Genomic DNA, 18,043 nt, shown 5'->3' on the forward strand with positions numbered 1-18,043 from the left:
TCCTGTCTAAAGTCGTCTAAATGGGGCAGAGGTTGCTCTAGCTTCCCTATTGTGAGATTAATCCTTAATCCCAGTCCATCTAGTCAGAAAAATATGGACTTAAAGGATATAAAAAGGGAAGAGGATGAAATCCTCTACTATGGGATTCACGGAGGTGTAAAGGAAGAATTTGTGAAGGAGGAATACGTGATAACGGAAGTGGAGGAGAATGTAGCAATCTCAGAGCTTCCTGTTAAAGAAGAGTAAGGATTTGGCCAGGATATGTCCTTTCAGAACTTTCAGATCTTTTTTTCTGCTTATAGAACTTCCCAAGGAAGCTCCCAAAGTATTAAAATTCAATCTCAATGCGCAAGGAAGAAGGCCAGGGAGGAGAGGATATTCCAATGCATGGAATGCTTGAAGATTCTAAGTAGTAAAGGTCGTTTGAAGAATCATTTGAGGGTACACATGGAGAGTCAGGATATTCCATGCTTTGTCTGCGGAAAGACCTTCCGGGATGAGCAGTGCCTGAAGCAGCACATGAAGGTACACGATGAAGGGAGGAATTATCAATGTAGAACCTGCGGGAGGTGCTACAAGACACAAAAGGGGCTTCAATACCATCGGAATCACAATTGTCGCAAGTACAGGAAGCCTTTTCCTTGTTAATTTGGCCAATCTTCCAACAATTTCTCCATTATTTCAGGCTCCATCGTGTTCTGGAATCCACAACTGTTGCAACAGCAGCATCAGTGGTGGGAGAGATAAACTACCAATGCGCTCATTGCAATAAAATCTTCATGCAGAAACCCTCAATCACGCTGCACATGAATCGTCATCGGACCCAATTACTCCCCTGCAGCGTCTGCGGGAAGATTCTCCGATCACGTGAGAGCTACTCTGTGCACATGAAAGATCACGCAGCAAAGGAAAATGCATGCCCAGTGTGCCCCAAAGTTTTCCCCGATCGATGGAGGCTCAAACAACACCTCATCGTCCACACAAGGCAAGGTATCCTGGAGCCCCCACAATGCTCCGTCGTGGAGTCCTCCCTCAGCCAATTCCCCTGTGGTCAGTGCAATCAAGTTTTCATGCGAAAAATGGACCTGATGAAGCATTTAACATCACACGACATTACAAGGACATTTGAGTGCACGTACTGCCGGATGAAATTCACAACAGTGTCCAATCTCACGAATCACGTGAAGACACACACAGCAAAGAAATCCTTTCCCTGCCCAACGTGCGGGAAGACATTCCGTGAGAGAAGGGGATTGAATTATCACAGAAAAACCCATTCAGAGGCCCAAAAATGCATCCATTGTGGGAAGGAAGCCAAAAATAGAGGAGCTCTGATGGTTCATTTTGAGAAATTCCACCGAGGGCTACCCCTGGAGGTCAAAGGTAAGCATTCTTTATCAATTTAATGCATCAATCGTCTTGAAAATCGCTTTAAAAGCTCAAGAATTTCAAAGGAATCTGTAAGAGAAAAATTCTTAAATATTTAAAGGAGTCTATTCATTTTGTGTTATCATTTCAAGATGACAAAAATAATATTTTAAAGGTGTTAAGGAGCAAAATAAACCAAATAGACTTTCACTTTTAACATAGAATTAGATAAGAAGGCTAAAAACTTGGCTAAAAAGGATAAAATTGTGTAAAAGTTCGCCCTCATCGAACGTTTTGTTTTTCAAATGAAGCATATGCGTTGGTGCTTCCTTTAAAATTTATGAAGATAAAATATGAGAGTAGAACACTTCACAATCAGTACACCACGCCCATTTGTTTGAATACTTATTTATATAGCTTGAAGCATATGCTTCAATGATTCAATTAATTATTTTTATATACATACATATATGCTCAAGAAATTAAAACTAAGAAGAATTAAAATATTTTCAAAAAAGTGTTTTGCATTATGTAAAAAAAAATAAGAAAATAAACTACAATGGGGGCGTGGTTTATGCAATTTTGGGTAAAATCTTTTCCAGACAATTTCAGTGAAACATCCGGATTTGCTTTGACTTTCCTGAACTGATTTTTGTTCTTTAGAAGATTTTTCTTGTCTTATAATCTAAATGATCTAAAAGGAATATTTGATTTTTTTTAATTTAAATTCTAGAAAATCAAAAAAAAAATCCCCAAAAGCAAGAAACACCAAAAAAGATTTTTAGTAAAAATTTTAAGGGAAAATGTAAAGAATTACGCCCCTATTGTATGTTAAATTTGAATGTTTTCTTTTACATAAAGCATTTGCTCATTATCATTCAATCAAATTTTAACCCCGCATATGGCCGTTTAGCCGCCGCGCGCTTCAACCCCCACAACAACAACAAATTTTAACCCTTAATAGCTGAAAAATGAAATAAAAAATATAATAAAATGGTCATAAATCAATTTAAATGCAAAAATGAGTGAAGAACTCGAAGAACTGCAATGAAGCGAAAGGTGTGTAGCAAGAAAAAGTGGCAAAATTGATTTCTTTTATTAATATCACTATAGAAAATTTAAAGAAAAACAATATTTTTGAACAAATCGACTCATAGTTAAAATTGAAATAAAATTCTAAAAAAAAAATGCTTCAATTAATATCAATAATATTCAATGAAGCACTAGTGCATTTGCTTCATGCATAAATAAAATAAACTACAATTAGGCATTTTGGGCTTATGGGGTTATGGGCTTATGCAATTTTTCGGTAGATCTTTGTTAATTTTTTTCTAACATTTTTTTGTTCTTTAGAACAGCTTTCGATTTTTTTTAATATATTCTCTCAAGAGAACCTAAAAGTGCATAAACTCCTTAATTTTGAACATTTTTCAGTTGGAGCAATTTCATGCACAATCTGTGAAGAGATTTATGAAAATCTGGAGGATCTCAAGGAGCACGTTAAGATCCACAAACAATTGGAATGTGAGAAATGCAAATATGTGTTTAGAAGGGAAGAAGATCTCTGGAGGCATGTTGAAGGTTATCACAATGATTCCAAGGACAAGTAAGAATAATTTAAAATTTTTTTTAGTTCTTTTTATTAAAGCTTCTTTTATTGTTGTTGCAGAATTATTATTCCAGTTAAACATGAAATGGATGAAAATTCAAATGACTCAAATACTTCTTCTAATACGAGTTTAATTATTGGAGAATAAAATGTGAAATAAAACATGAAAAAGGACTTTATTCTTTTAATTAAATTCTAAACGATTTCTCAATACATACACCCCCCCCCCCCCCCCCCCGTTGAATAGACTCTTAACTACGCCTCTGGAAGTTTTTTTCTCTCTCTAATCTTCCCAGAATTATCGTACAAGAAACAATATCGAGGCTACTGGAAAGTTTCTTATTGAGAAATTGTGTCAAGATAAGATCAACTGAGGGGGTTTCTTTTGGGCTAGCATAAAATATATACCTACCTACGATTTATGTTGGTAAATCTTCCTCCAGATAAAAAAAATTAAGGTTTAACGAGAATTAAGATAAAAATTATTTTATTTTGCGATAGAATAAACCAACACATCATAAATTAGACGCAATCTTTGAGTGTTGACTTTATCAGAGATTTCTTTACAGCCCAGATAATTGAGTGCACCTCAAATGTGATAATGCTCTGTAGGGGGATGGAGTGATAAGAAGAATGAGTTTTACTTTTTTTTGAGGAATATTTTTATGAAGTTTTAATCAAATGAAATGAGTGGAAAAGGAAAGAATTTTTTAATAAGTAGAAATTCTGGTAAGATTTTTGGGAGGAAATGACGTCAAAATTATCGATGAGAAAGAGTTTTTAGGGTGTTTAATTTCATTTTTTTATTATATCTGCTTGAGAATTTATTTTTTAATTAATTAATTAATATTTTCATTCAGTAAAAATTTGTTTTATAAGCTTTATAAGCGTTTAAAATCAATTATTTATGTTTTGAAAAAGGACGCCATCTCCGCCATTTTTTCAGTGATCTTGAATCTTATTTTTCTTTATTATAAAAAAAAATATCTACTGAATAAATTTTGATGATTTGTAGTAATGATCTTCGAAAAACAAAGAGAATTTTGAAAAACATCTCATACAAAGAATACAGAGATCTTTTAAAAAAATCAAGATATTTCAGAAACATTTTCTTTAGCAAGAATTATAATTTCTGATCTTTCTGAAAGTTTCATTCCAATTTAGCCAGAGAAAAATAGATAAGAATATCCCTGAGCCTCATAAAAATTAACCTATATGACCAAATTTTGCACCATTCTTTTTAAATAATTTAAAGAAAATATTTGTATAAAAAATATTTTAAGCTCGTGTTTAATCAAAAGATTTAGTGAGTATAAAAAAGTTTTTTTTTTAACTAATTACTTAACTTTAATAATGCAAAATTTGGGCAAGTCAGAATTTTTCTGAGATTTCACGATATTTTTATTCTATTCCTCCTGGGCTATTCTAGACGCGGCAGAGATGGGCTAAGAAGATTTATTTTTCAGTAAATTAAAAACTAATTCTTAGTTAATTCATTTTTAATATTTTTCCATGAAGGTACATCATTCCAAGTAAAATCTCTTACCCTTGCTTAATCCAGTTTAATCAATCACATGAAGACTGAAAGAACAACAAAATTACCTTTAGCTGATAAGACAATAAAACCACAGCTAATTCCTCTTGAAAATTATTTAATTAACCCACAGATTATCCCTTTGGCTAAGGGATAAGCTATCCTCAGCAGCAGATTAACCTTTTGAACGCTATGGATAAAATACACGCGCATTGCCAAGGGGTATGAGCGGCCCCATTAATTTTTTTTTTGCAAATTAAGGAAATTCATTCAGTCTAATAAGCTTTTTTGACTTCTTGGAAAACTCTAATAAGATTTCTTCCTTTCTTCTGTTTTTGATTAGAATTTTTGAGACAATTTCTAAACATAACCTCAACACCTCAACAGTCAAAAAGGAGAATATTTTTTTTCCGATATTATGATATTTTATCAGCACGAAAATTATTATTTTTGCATTTTAGGATTTGTGATTGATCAGTAAATTGTAGATTCAAAGCTTTGTTCTTCTATTTCTAGGGAAAAATGAGAATTTCCATGAAAAATAAAAGCAAGTAAGTTTGAATTCAGATTCTTTACATTTTTATTAAGAATTTTCGTTCTGATCTTATCGCCTTGAAATAAACTTCTCAGATAACCAGGAAACTTTTTTTTCATATTAATTCCATACCCCTCAGAATTTTTGTAAAATAACACAAAACCAGACCTCTGGGGTCACTCACCTACTTCTCCTGGCAATGGAAGGGTTAAAAAATGACCAAAAAAGAAAATCAAAAAGTTCTTAATTTATTTTTGGAATGCTTTTTAATGTTTTCTTCACTTTCTGTACATTTTTCTATTTAATGTATAAATGTGGTAATTTTTGTGGAAAAAAATCATCCTCATCGATTCCATCGTGGTGGATAAATTACTTTTCCCGGGTCTTCGGCATTACGTTTAGTTTTTTTTTAAACGTGGAAAAATGTTCTCGTGAGATGAAAGTGATGCTTTATTTTATTTAATTAGCAAAAGTGATTAGAAAAGATGCGCTTAGAAATTGAGTTTTTTGGTGCTGCATTTATTTTTGCGAGGGAGGATTTGAGAATTTTCTTTTTAAAGCAAAAAAAATCTCTAATGGTGGGTTCCTCCCTCCCTCATTGACTGCTACGAGCATGATCTTTATACAGCCTTGTAGTAGCGAACGCATTTAACGTCACCAGCAGTCATTGTCTGCAAAATTAAAGAGATTTTTTTTTCATTAGAAATTCTTCTTAATTGATCAATCTTATTAAAAAAAAACAAAATGGCGGAAAACTTACGGCAGTGAGATCAGTTGGGGTGAACTCACGAATGATCACCGTTGGCTTCTCACCCTTCTGATCGTGCACGAGCTTATTGGGACCGTCCATTGTGCACACGCTCTTCACTTTACGCCCATCCACGGTCTCCTCTTCGAATTCCTCGCCAAGCTTGAATTTGATGGTGGTGCTCTTGAATGTGGATGTTGTATTGAATGTGTATTCATCACCATTCTTAACCAGCTCCACTGTTGGTGTCACAGTGTTGCCCATTTTGCGCAGAACCATACCGACACCTGTAAAAGAATCCCCCAAAGAAAAAAGAAAGAAAACGAATCGTTAAAGATTTATTTGTCTGTGCAGATGCGCTCAAGATTGGAATTTTTAATGCATTCAGACTCCACGCGTGGTCCAAGGCCATCGAGGAATGCTTTGCTTGTCTTTTTTACAAATTTATTTATTTTTGGCATTTAAATTGAAAGGGGGCGTTTAGCTGGAGAAAAAAAAGGAAGTGAAAAATTTTCTCTTAATTCGTTTTCTTATAGGGGAGCTTTGGTTAAATCTGACCCGGTGAGATTTTTTTATTTTTTTATGTAATTTTTAATTGTCAATTTTGAACATTTTTTAGATTGACCTTCTATTTGCTATAAAATTAATACATAGTCGGTTCCCTCCTTTCCTGTAAAACACTTGTGGTGGTGAATTGTGAAAGCTCAGAATTTTATAGCTATTTGGGATAAACTATAATTTAGGCTGTGTGGATGTCAAAAAGACATCCGGCCCTGTTTAAAAAAATTTAAAAATAGAAGAAAAACCCATAATTTAAATCGGTCAGTATTTGCTATAAAATTGACAAATAGCGTCCTTATTTTTCCTTTTGGTGATGAATTTTGAAAGTTAACCATTTTTTGCTCTATTTAGTTTCTGAGCTTTATTTTTTAATTATGGGGATAACTATAAAATGATAAACTTTCAAAATTCACCGTTGCAGGAGTTTGCCAAAGATGAGGCGCTGTTTTCTGTTTTTATAGCAATTTTATAGCATTTATTAGCAGATTTTTTTATAAAAAATAAAATGGCCAAAAAATTTTTTTATAGCAAAAACTACATATCGACTATGAATGAGATCCAAACACGAATGTTTATGGATCGTGAGGGCGCTGGATGTTGATTTTATAGCAATTTGAAGAAAGAGAGAGAGTCCTTTTGGGCCTAAAAAAATCTTTGGACTTAATAAATACTTTTCATTTTCAAAAGAAAGTAAAAATGATTGCATTTGCATAGAACACAATTTAACCGTATAGCAGTTAAAAAAAAATTGAAATTCCCATACAAAAATGTGGGGAAGTTGACCGAATTATTGCCTTATTACGTCCATTATAAAATCAAACACATAATTATGTTCTTGCTCAACACGTTCTCCACATAATGAGGTGGTGTAGTCGTTGTTTAGTGCAAAAATGCATCAATAAATCAGCATGGCGATTCCCCCTCTAATTTAATGTGCAAAATTTACAATGAAATGGGGAGAAAAAGCGGAATATGGAAGAAAATTGAATAATTTGTTAGCCCATAAGGGAGGGGAAATGACTCAAAACACATGTTTTACATGCTGCAATTATGCTTTTGATGCTCATCCCATTGTCGTCACATTGGAAAAACTAACTGCAGGAGCGTGTGTACAGCAACAGCAACATATCTGAATTGGTCATTAATGGTGGTCACGCAACCACGCAAAGGCGGAAAGAAATCTCACAAATGTGCAGCATTTTTCCTTCTTGCAGAAAGATCACATTACTCTGGCTGGTCGGTCTTATCTGGTTTGGCGTGAAAGTGAAGATATTTTTATTTATAGACCCATACCGAGAGACTCACAGCAGTAAATAAACTTTCCGCGATAATTTTTCCTTCAAACATCGACATTTTTTTCTTTTATCTCAAAGCCCCCGTTATGCAATGCTCGCCGAGGAAATGGCTTGAGGATTTTTCTTTATCAGACAACCATTGATCTCTCTCTGGGGTGGAGCTGGGTGGAGTTAATCCATGGGGGCTTTGTGCCGGTAAATTGGGTGGTAAATACATTTCCAAAATGAAAAAAAAAATCTTCGAGACGAAAGAAAAGTTTCCACTTGGAAGTCCACCAAAAAGGTCAATCTTTGGGTGCGCTAAAAGAAACTTTCGCTGATAACGTTTGAATGTGATAAGAAGTCCATCGATTTGGGAGGGACTTTGCCTGTGGGACCATTGAATTGATATAGAGAGCGTTAGAAAATGATAGATGACCTTTCCCCAGAGCCCCCTTCTCCCCTCTGTTCGCTCACCAAATGCATCCATCATGAAGAAATTAGTCACCGTGTAGGGAGAGATAAATCACTCGAAAAAAAGCGATTTGGAGAATTTTCTTTCCATTCATTATGCCCTAATTTTGTTAATTTGTGTAGATTTTATAGAGCTTCCTGTATAGGGAAATGGTGGTCTAAATCAGACTAATCTTCTGAATAAATCTCGCAAAATTTACATTACCGAATTTATTCAATAAATAATAATCAAAAATGACAAAAAATACTTCACATTTCCCACTAGAATCAGGTGGGAAAAACTTTCTTTTAAAAATGCAAACAGTGACGGCATGAGTCTGTTTTTTATCCGCATAAAAATAATGCCCATACTTTGTTAAGTTTGTTAAAAATCACCGATAGAGTATTAGCCTAACATGAATGTTTTATGCATCTTAACCATGTCAAAAAGCACAACAATGACGTCATTGTTTGCATTTACTTTTATTTTTTTTTTTAATATTTATTAAAGATATAAAACAGGCTTGAAAATTATTATGCTTCGTTAAATATCGCATTTGCATTTTTCAAATGCAGGTAAGTATAACAATTCGAAAGGAATTTGCTAAAAAAAATGTGCAAATCAGTCCCTCACTCCAACTTATAACGGGAAATTTAGTACATAAAGCATATGCTGCGTGTTTTAGTTCATGATCTCTTTTAACACTTAGAGGATTTATGTGGACACCGTGTCCATTTCGAGTTTTTAAATCGTCATAGATTAAAATGTATTGAACCTATCGTGATAAGTACCACGTCTATGTGTAGGGAATTTCAATTACTTTAAGTTAGGCTAAAGAAAATCCGGAAAATATTTTGTTTTTTAAAAGATAATTAAGGTCAAAGTCGAAATTATACGCGGAGGATGAAAATGGTCACCGTGACCAACGGTTTTTTTTTGAAAAAAAATCGACGCGCCCGAAGATTATGAACCGTACTCCTGTGTTAAAAGATAGGAATATGGTTCATAATCTTCGGGCACGTCGAAATACTCTTTTGCACAATTGTCAAAGTGTTGTTTACTTTTTTTTTTACATAAAAACTCCGGAAAATTCAATACTTAAAATGAGCAAATACAAGGATTTGAGGCTTGCGGTAGCTTTAAATGATGCTAGTGAGGACATTGTGGAGGAACTCACTCAGTGATAGTTCTGAAGAGGAGACCGAAGAAACCTCCATAAATTATTTTCTTTTGAGTTTGTTGTGTCTTCAGCGCACCCATAAATACCAATATTTTAAAATCCCCGCGAATCCCCCCGTTAATTGAATAAAATATGCACGCATAGTTATTTTGCAAATGCAATCTTCGATATTTTCCTTGAAATATTTGAAAAAAAAAACCGTTGGTCATGCTGTCCATTTTCATCCTCCGCGTAAGTGAAAATTGCCCGGTCCTCCGGTGTTAATTTTCTACCTAAAAATCGCAATAGAACATTCTACAGGGCATTGAAGCATATGCTTCATGCATTCTAAAAACACAAATTCTGGAAAAATAGGGCAGTGGCTTTTGTATTTTCTTGTAAGTCTCTCGCTAGTTTTTCTAGCTGATCCCAATGATACCTATAGAAAACATTTTTAGTTTTTCTCGATTCTTGATATTTTTTCAAGATTGGCTAAAGAAGTTTCAACCAGTTTTAAGAAGAAAACTTCCCATTCAGAATCACAAAATGAATAAACTCCTTTTTTTAGCCTCAGAGCATTGTGATTTTTTAGCATATTTCTTATTCAAACTACCAGCACGCCTTAATTAAACTTCCTCTGAGTTTATTTAAAATCTCCGCATGGTCCACATTACTTCCATCTCCCCTACATTATTTTTTCCATATATGAAGGAATTTTGAATTTATTGCTGAAAAGTTTCATTTTTAACGCGATTTTTCGCACAGCAATAAACTCAAATTAATTTTAAGTGCATAATAAGAGTTTTTATTAGCTAATATTAATGCTTTTTATTTGCTGCGAAATAGTTTATTAAACTCCATTAAGCAAAAACTTTTTTTGCATTATTGTTGTTTAGAAGTTTTTATTAAATCAAAAAGAGTCTTCACCTGCAGAGAAGCATCATTAAATGCCGAGTTGGAGTATAATTTTTAAAATGAGAATTTATGCGATGTCTTTGGCATGACTTTGAACTTGAGAAAAGAGAATGAAATCACAATGGAGAGGAGAAAATAGCCAAAATGACCAAATGAAAAATCTGGTTGATTTTTTTTTAGGATGAAAGATTTCTAAATTCTCATGAAGAATAATTTAAAATTCTTAGATCTTTTAAGGTAGGTAAAGAAATTAAGAAAGTTTATAAAGAAAAAGTCCTTAAGTAACCCCACTTTCCCCTATTAAATATTAATCAAATAATATTTTTTATAAGAATTTATTTTTTTTTAAATCTTTTTGATCGAGTTCCTGAGGAAGAGCCCTAAATTCCCAACTTAATTCTCTTTAATTCAAGGTTTAGTGCGTTATTAAAAAAGAATTTTCCATTAGAAACTCGAAATGGAAAAAAAAAATCTAAATAGTTGCCCCACATTGCTGACCAATAGACATGGAAAGAAATGTGAAAGAGACGCACGGAAAAAAATGCTAATTAATGTCTGCGGCATTTCCATATTAAAATTCTTAAAATTCCACTCTCACTTCCCAGAACTTTTGCACGACCTTCCATGGGGTGGAAGACCTTTTTACCGTTATTTCAAAAATTCTCTTGAAAAATTTGAAGAGGGCTAAAAATTTCAAAGACATCCGCGATAGGGGTTGAAAATTTCAAGAACACGTGGAAAGGGGTTGAAAATTTCAAAGTAGGGGAAATATATTTCAATTAAGGGGTGTAAAATTTCACATGAGAAATGCGCCAAAAATTTCACAAAATGAACCAAATGACATCACGCCACCGGCATGGTCGATCAATAGCCTTTGACCCCTTTGGGTTTGCCCGCCCATTCAATGCGATTTATCGTGTTAATTGCATCAAAAGGCCCCAGCAATTGAGTTATGCTGGGACAGTGGAAGGTCCGAAGAATTAGTTGACAATTGATTTATTCACTTTAAGTCAATTTCCTTTGACTTTATTCAACATATTTCTTTTCTGCGCCTCATGGTCGGGGCACTTTGCATTCAATTATGAACTACTCGTTTTTTTTCTCTCTCTCCCGTCATATTCTAGCTTTTCGAGACCGTTTTTCATGAGACAATTTACCAACTTTACGCAGCACACGAATAAATTACCGGATGTCTGGCAATTCTCTGAAGATTAAAAAAAGATATTTTGCGCTAAAATTTTCAGCGCAAAAAATCCCATTTTTGGGAGTAACGATAAAATCAATAATGTTCACAGCATTGCTCACGACGCGAAAAAAATCAACACCGCACCGCTAAAAAAATTTCCGGTCTTCTTTTCATTTTTTTGCTTCAACTGAATTTAATGTGTATATAAATCTGCCGGTTTAGGGAGGGCAGGAAAAGGTATAACGCCGCACATAGAGGGAATAAAAAATTCGCCAAGATGAAAAAAAAATTCTCACCGAGTGCCTTCATGTATTCGTCAAAATTTTCGGATTTCTCCAATTTGTACTTCTTGCCTTCCCACGCAGACATTGTGAATTGCTAATTTGGGGTGAACTTGGCAGAAAAAAAATGAACTTTTATAAAACTGGGGCGTACTCTTTGCGAGAATCACGCGTGCAGACTTTTGCGGAGGACTGTCAGCGAAAATGACTCGGTGAGCGCCTTTTAAACACCCCGCGCACATAGATTTGCCGCATTAGACATTGCCTGCCGGGAACTTTTCTGCAATCTTACAATGTTTTTTATGCTTTAAATTTCAATGAAAAATAAATTTCATACGAAAGTTTCAAGAGTGGCATGGGCAAAGGTTCCTGGGGGTAGTTACCATGGGTGTACTACATAGGTTATTGGTTTTATAGGCTCGCTCATAGTATTTTCTTTCAAAATTGAAATATTTTTTTTTACGTATTTTCCTGGTCATTAAGCAAGTTTTTCTCTTAATATTCAGCTCCCGGAAAGTCCGGAAGAGTTTATTCAGTTTTTTTTGTAGACATTATAGATAGAATTTTATATTATATTTGCACAAAAGGAAAGTTAAGACGGCGGCATGATTACTAAATTAAATTAATACTAATAAGAAGAAGAAGTCCTCGGAGCTGTAACCATTAAAGAAACTAATATCTAGATAAAGAATAATTTTAATAAGCGATGAAGACGCCTTGTGAATTGTCAGATTCCCTGAAGAATTGACTATATCCACCGTATCAAATCCTGATACGTTCAATTTTTTTTAAGCTGTAGTGCAATAATGGCGGACTGTATGAAAATGGTCTTGTGCACCATCCTGTCATTTTATAAAGTATTAATATTGTAGAATTGAGTAATAATATAAAATAAACAGATTTTAGATTGATCCTGGAGTTTAAAAAGTTAAGGTTTAAGTTCGTTTTAAATCATTCCGAAACAAAAATTAGTAGTTTCAATGACCTGTAAATGATGTAAATAATTATAGACTCTTCTGATTTTTTCCTTCATTTCTATAGTTCTTAATTTTACTTGATAGATCTATGGAAATTACAATAAGGAGTCATAATCTCTCGGAATCGTTGTGAGAAAAAGCTTACCAAGATAAAAGTTTGTTTATTATTTTATGCGCGCTAATTTTATTTCAAAAAATTATTGATTAATTCTACTTTTCAACACAAAATTGAGGTTAAGTTCTTGAATTTATATCATTTCAATTAGCCTATCTTTGCTAGTTTTATATACAGATCCAATATTCTTTCACTTACCATTAAAACATTTAACATCTACATTGCCTACAGAGCCATTTTGTTTTTTTTTTATTTATTAGCCCCAAAAACTTCTTATTTTTTTTTGGAGCTGGACGCTCATTTTCATCATTTTTTATCATTCACTGCATTAATTTTCCATAAATTTTATATTTTATTAATTATTAAAATGATTTGAAAAAAGGAAATGAAACTTTCATGAATATTTCACAAAATTTCAAAATTCTAATATGATTATTTTTTCTCTAATTGTGTGGGCTTGAGTCACCTTCGGGTGTTTTCGTTGGGCACTCGGGTGCTCTCGTTACCCTCTCTGTGATATGCAGTGCCCTCTGAAACAACATGCTGTCTCTGTTTTTGCCGGCATTTATCAAAATACACGCAATTTGTCGTCACGGGGAAGTGCAAAAAATCACCCTAAATAATCCCCTAATCTACGTGCTAATCCATGGTACGTGTAAAGTACAGGTGAGTCTTGTCAAGTGGCCACTGCAGAGGATAAATCCCCAACGCAATGAGCTAAAATTTAACCAAAATGCTTTCTTCTTAAGGTACATTGTTGTGAGAGTCACAACGGCGAATGGAAAAAATTTCCGGCCATCCGTGGGGGATTTAACGGAGAGCCTCAAGGGGATTTGTCTCAAGAGCTATGGGGACGTTGGCATGGCATCCGTTCAAAGTCTCAAGATCAAGTATATCGATGAGATTTCGCCGATATTTATCATGAGATTGCGGCATGGAAGTCATCGATTTATGACCAGCAGTCTCCCTCTGCTCAAGCAGGTTTGTGTCATGAGCACTTCTCTCTGTTTTTGGGGCTTCCGGACATCCTGATGAGTTCAATATTTTGTCCTTTTGCTCTTGCAGATTGAGAGGAATCTTCTTAAATTGGATTGTTTATTCACAACGAGCACCATTAAGAGGTGCTACATGTTCCTTGTTGAGAATTCAGAGAAGATTTTGCTTCCTCAAAGTGGGAAGAGACTCCCCAAAGGGCCATAATCTGTCTCTTCCTCAGGGCTACCCAGAGACAACAAAAGTAAGTCAAAGATACCTTTTCCTATGCTTCTATTCTTATCAAAAAAAAAATTGATAAACTTATCAACCAACCAAGACTAAATTAAAAGATAAATCAGGTGCATTTATCAATGAAGGCAGAAGCTTAATGAAAGTCTCCTCGAGAATACCTTAAAAGTACCGACAAATAAATTAGTTTAATATTTGCATTGAAATTTGTTACTCAAATCAATTAAATGAAGCCCCTAAAACACCTGAAACTCACAAATTAATTAAATAAATTAAAGTAAAATAAAAGGAAAGATTTTTTTTTTAAAAAGAGAAAAAGAATCTCATGTTCTTTGAGAACTTACAAAGCTCCTTCACATTCCTTCCCATCGATCCCCATGAGAGGGATGTGAAGAGCAATAAATCATTTATAAGGTTTCCGCCTTCATCCCATTTTTGTGCAACTTACTTATTCCACCAACGTCTCCGGGGATGGCTTTACTCTACTACACGCTAATGAGTTGAAAATATACTCTCAACTTTAGGGAGGGAGGGAGGGGACGGACAATGTGAAGAAGGAAAAGCATTTGTGGGTGGGGGAAAGTACCGAAGCGTGCGGGGGTGGAAACTGAAACCATAAGAAGATTTTTTTAACGCTGTCTACGCCTCTTTGGGGTCGTTTTGAGACGATTGTCCGGCAATTTTCGCGCGTGTGGAAGGGGGAGGAAACACGCGAAAATTGAGACAAACAGCAGGGAAGCTTCAGCAAGGGACATAAATTGCAAAAGGAAATCTCTTCAATCTCCTCACGCAGTTTGTTAACCCTTACGTTGAGGCATGGTGTGGAGAGACCTTGCAAAAATTATTTAAAAATTTTTTTTGGAAAGAAAATTAATTTAGAAAAATTTATTCATTTAAATTAACTCTTCAGAAGCCAAGAGGGGGGTCCTAAGCTTGAACTTTTTCTTCAGACCCTGATTTTTTTAGAGACACTGGAACTAAAGGAACAGACCCTGAAAATTCAAAATTAAGGTCTTAAATATTTTTTCAGATGTTAAAAATTGACATTCTAAGAATAAGAATTTATTTAAGCAGTCTGTCTGAAAGTCTAAAATTTCAACAAAAAAAAACAAGTTCAAAATGTTATCATAGACCCTAATTTACAAGTTTCAGACCTTATTGAGACCAGTAAAATTACAAATAAAATTCCAGGAAATTTCTCTTCTTTGAAATTGTTTTTATTATAGACCCTAAAATCATTTAGGACCCTTGAAACACGCATAAAAAAGTTTATCTCAAATTACAGTAAAAGTTTTCGTTAAAAAATATTGAGACCCTCAAAAGATATTCTTTTGATAAAATCAAATTAGGACCCCTAAAATTTAAAATTTATTCTTTAAACTTTCAAATTAGGACTCCTAACATTTTGTCAAACAACTAAATTTACAATTAGGACCTTATAAAATAATCTAGCGCAAAAATTCAACATTTAGACCTTAAAATTATATTTTTGGGTCTTAGAATTGTCGTTCAATCTCTTCTTCCAGCTTTAAAAAGCTCTTTATCAGTGAAAATCATAAAATGGATTCTAAAAAAATGATTTTAATTTTTAAATTCAAACTTTTAACGATTTTGTTTAGACCCTGAATATACTTCTTTATTAGTTTTAAATAAAAACTCTTTAAAGTTTCAGATGAAATTTATTTTAAAATTGATTCTTGGAACGCCTTTAAATTGAAAATTAAATTTTTATATAAATTTTCTGAGTGAGAGAATTACGTTAATTAGGACCCCAAAATGTATTCAAATATTAAAAATCATAATTTGAGACTTTTTGATTTTATTTTAACGCCCTTAAACTGTTTTTATGACCTAAAACATTTTTATTAATTAAATTAAAAAAGGTTATTTCATAAAAATTTATTCTGAAAGTTAAAATTGAGACCCTGTAGGAAGCTGAGAATTCAAATTCAAACCCCAAAAACAAACAATCATAAAATTATCATGTCTGAATCTTTAAAAAAAATCTCTTAAGACTTTACAATTCAGAATTCAGAGCTTAAAAATTTTCTAAAGGTCCTAAAAAAATTAAAAAATCAAAAAAAGCGTCACGGCAGGGTTAACAATGCGCGGAGGCGAATCTCATAGAGAATTTCTCCCACTGCTTTCCGCGCGCAATCAAAGTGCAACCGACACGCTGGTTGAAATCACACAATTCTCTCTTCCTCTGTGCTGCATTTTCTATAAATCTTATCAAAAAAAAAGGAGAAAAAGGGAATTTTTTTTTTATCTTGGCGTGATTCTTTGCAAGAAATCTTGTGATTGTAGTGCAGTGTGTGTGACCTCCTTGTTCTGAAAGAGTTTTGCTGCTAAAAGAAAAGATTATGGAGGAAAATTCATTGGAATTAATGGAATTAATTGATGAATTCCTTCGGGATTCCCTGGAGTTGGGAGAGGGTGAGAAAGTGCTTTGTCACATTTGCGGTGAGAGGTGCACCGAGGCCATGCTTGAGGTTCATCTTGAGAGTCACACTGACACCCCCGCGACGACCAGGAGTCTCAAGTGTTGCTGCCTCTTCTGCTCGAGGATGTGCTCAAGCAGCGGTGACATGAATGACCATCTATCGTGGCACATGAGGGATCTTCTTGTTGATTTGGAATTTTGCGAGGAGTTCAGCAGAGGATTCCTCGATGTTGCGGAAGTTGAGGGATTTTTCCACACAGAAGGAAAATCATCTGAAGGGAAGAAAACTTTGCCGCCGCTGCGAAGCAATGAAGTGACTCAGTGTGAAATTTGTGGGAAACTCCTCCTGAAATCCTCCGTTGGAAGTCATCTGCGGACACGACATTGCCCAGAGAAGCCATTTGAGTGCGAAAAATGCGGGAGAAAGTACAAATCTCGGGGATCCCTGAAGGTACACGCGGAGATTCACAGAGATAGAAAAAAATCCTGGATTTGTGAGAAATGCGGGAGTTCTTTTTACAATGGAAAATCCCTCCTGGCACACACGAGGAGACTTCATGGTGATGCAACAGAGCAAAAATTCCTCTGCCCCGTGTGCGGGAAGTCCTTTAGAACGACAAATGATGTAAAATATCATCGGGAAGTTGTTCATCTCACGCTGGAGAAGAGATTCAAGTGCAAAATGTGCTGCTTGTCCTTCAAGGGACATCAAGGATTGCATCGGCATGAGGCAAAGCACAAAATTGGGGAGATTTTTCACTACAAATGCTCCTTTTGTGATGTTAAATTCTCCAAGGAAGCTCCGTGGAGGCGTCACGAGGAAATTTGCAGTGGTCAGATGAAGTATGAGTGCAAGTACTGCCGGGAAAGCTTTGCCACCTATGTGAGACTAAGGGGGCACCGTAGGAGGGTTCATCAGGAGAAAATTCGCAAAAGGAAAGCTCGAAAATGAAGATTAAAGTTTTGGATTTAATAATAAAAATGAGTTTTTAATAATTATCCTCATATTTTTCGGAGGCTGTTATCTCCTTCTTCAGGCCCTCAGGCATAAGGGAAAATTCTGGTTAATTTTTAAAAAATTAGGAAGATAAGATTTCTCGAAATTTATTAGAGAAAAACACTGATGAAAAAATTTATAAAGGTTCTAATTCATCCCTAGCCTGTAACTTTTACCCTTTTTTTAACACTTGGAGGACAAAACTGGTGTACTTACTGCCAATTCGACTTTTTAAACCGCCGTAGATTAAAGTCTATCCAACTTATCTTGATAAATCCTATATCTATCTGTAGGCGCGATTTTAAATACTATAATATCGTCAAAAGAAAATCAAGAAAAGCGTTTTCTTTATAATAGAAAATTAAGCTCAAAGTTTGAGATTATAAATTCCTGCCCTCCAAGGATAGGAAAATGTACTGGTAAGCTGACCAAGCTTACGGGAGCTGTGTTTCTTTCAGTGTACCAATTTTGTGAGAGCAAACAAGAATGCGAATTAACTTAAATACGAGCAAAGTCGGGAAAAGTAGAAAAGTCATTCCCTAAGAAATCTTTAGAAGGCCATATCTCGAGAACGGATCCATAGATTTTCATAAATTTTTTTTTGTTTGAAAGGTCTTGAGGTCAGCTATAACATTTCGAAAAATGAAAAAAATTTATGTCGCC

General features: G+C 34.4%; 2 protein-coding genes across 2 annotated transcripts; one reads left to right on the top strand and one right to left on the bottom strand.

The window, feature by feature from the left end:
• Nucleotides 1–7: 7 nt before the first annotated feature.
• Nucleotides 8–17,365, top strand: LOC129795234 (zinc finger protein 91-like). The gene is made up of 7 exons (XM_055836321.1): nt 8–242; nt 303–623; nt 686–1,383; nt 2,803–2,974; nt 13,466–13,697; nt 13,782–13,887; nt 16,296–17,365. The coding sequence occupies exons 1-7, from the start codon at nt 94–96 to the stop codon at nt 17,333–17,335; spliced, it is 2,718 nt and encodes a 905-aa protein (XP_055692296.1). The 5' UTR covers nt 8–93; the 3' UTR covers nt 17,336–17,365.
• Nucleotides 5,294–11,882, bottom strand: LOC129794771 (probable fatty acid-binding protein). Its single transcript, XM_055835629.1, has 3 exons — nt 11,640–11,882; nt 5,807–6,081; nt 5,294–5,717 (listed from the first exon to the last, which is right to left on the bottom strand). Exons 1-3 carry the CDS (start codon nt 11,710–11,712, stop codon nt 5,667–5,669), a joined length of 399 nt encoding a protein of 132 aa, XP_055691604.1. The 5' UTR covers nt 11,713–11,882; the 3' UTR covers nt 5,294–5,666.
• Nucleotides 17,366–18,043: the final 678 nt, after the last annotated feature.

This window comes from Lutzomyia longipalpis, chromosome 4 (genome assembly GCF_024334085.1).
Source record: "Lutzomyia longipalpis isolate SR_M1_2022 chromosome 4, ASM2433408v1".
In the NCBI taxonomy this organism is placed as follows: Eukaryota; Metazoa; Arthropoda; class Insecta; order Diptera; family Psychodidae; genus Lutzomyia; species Lutzomyia longipalpis.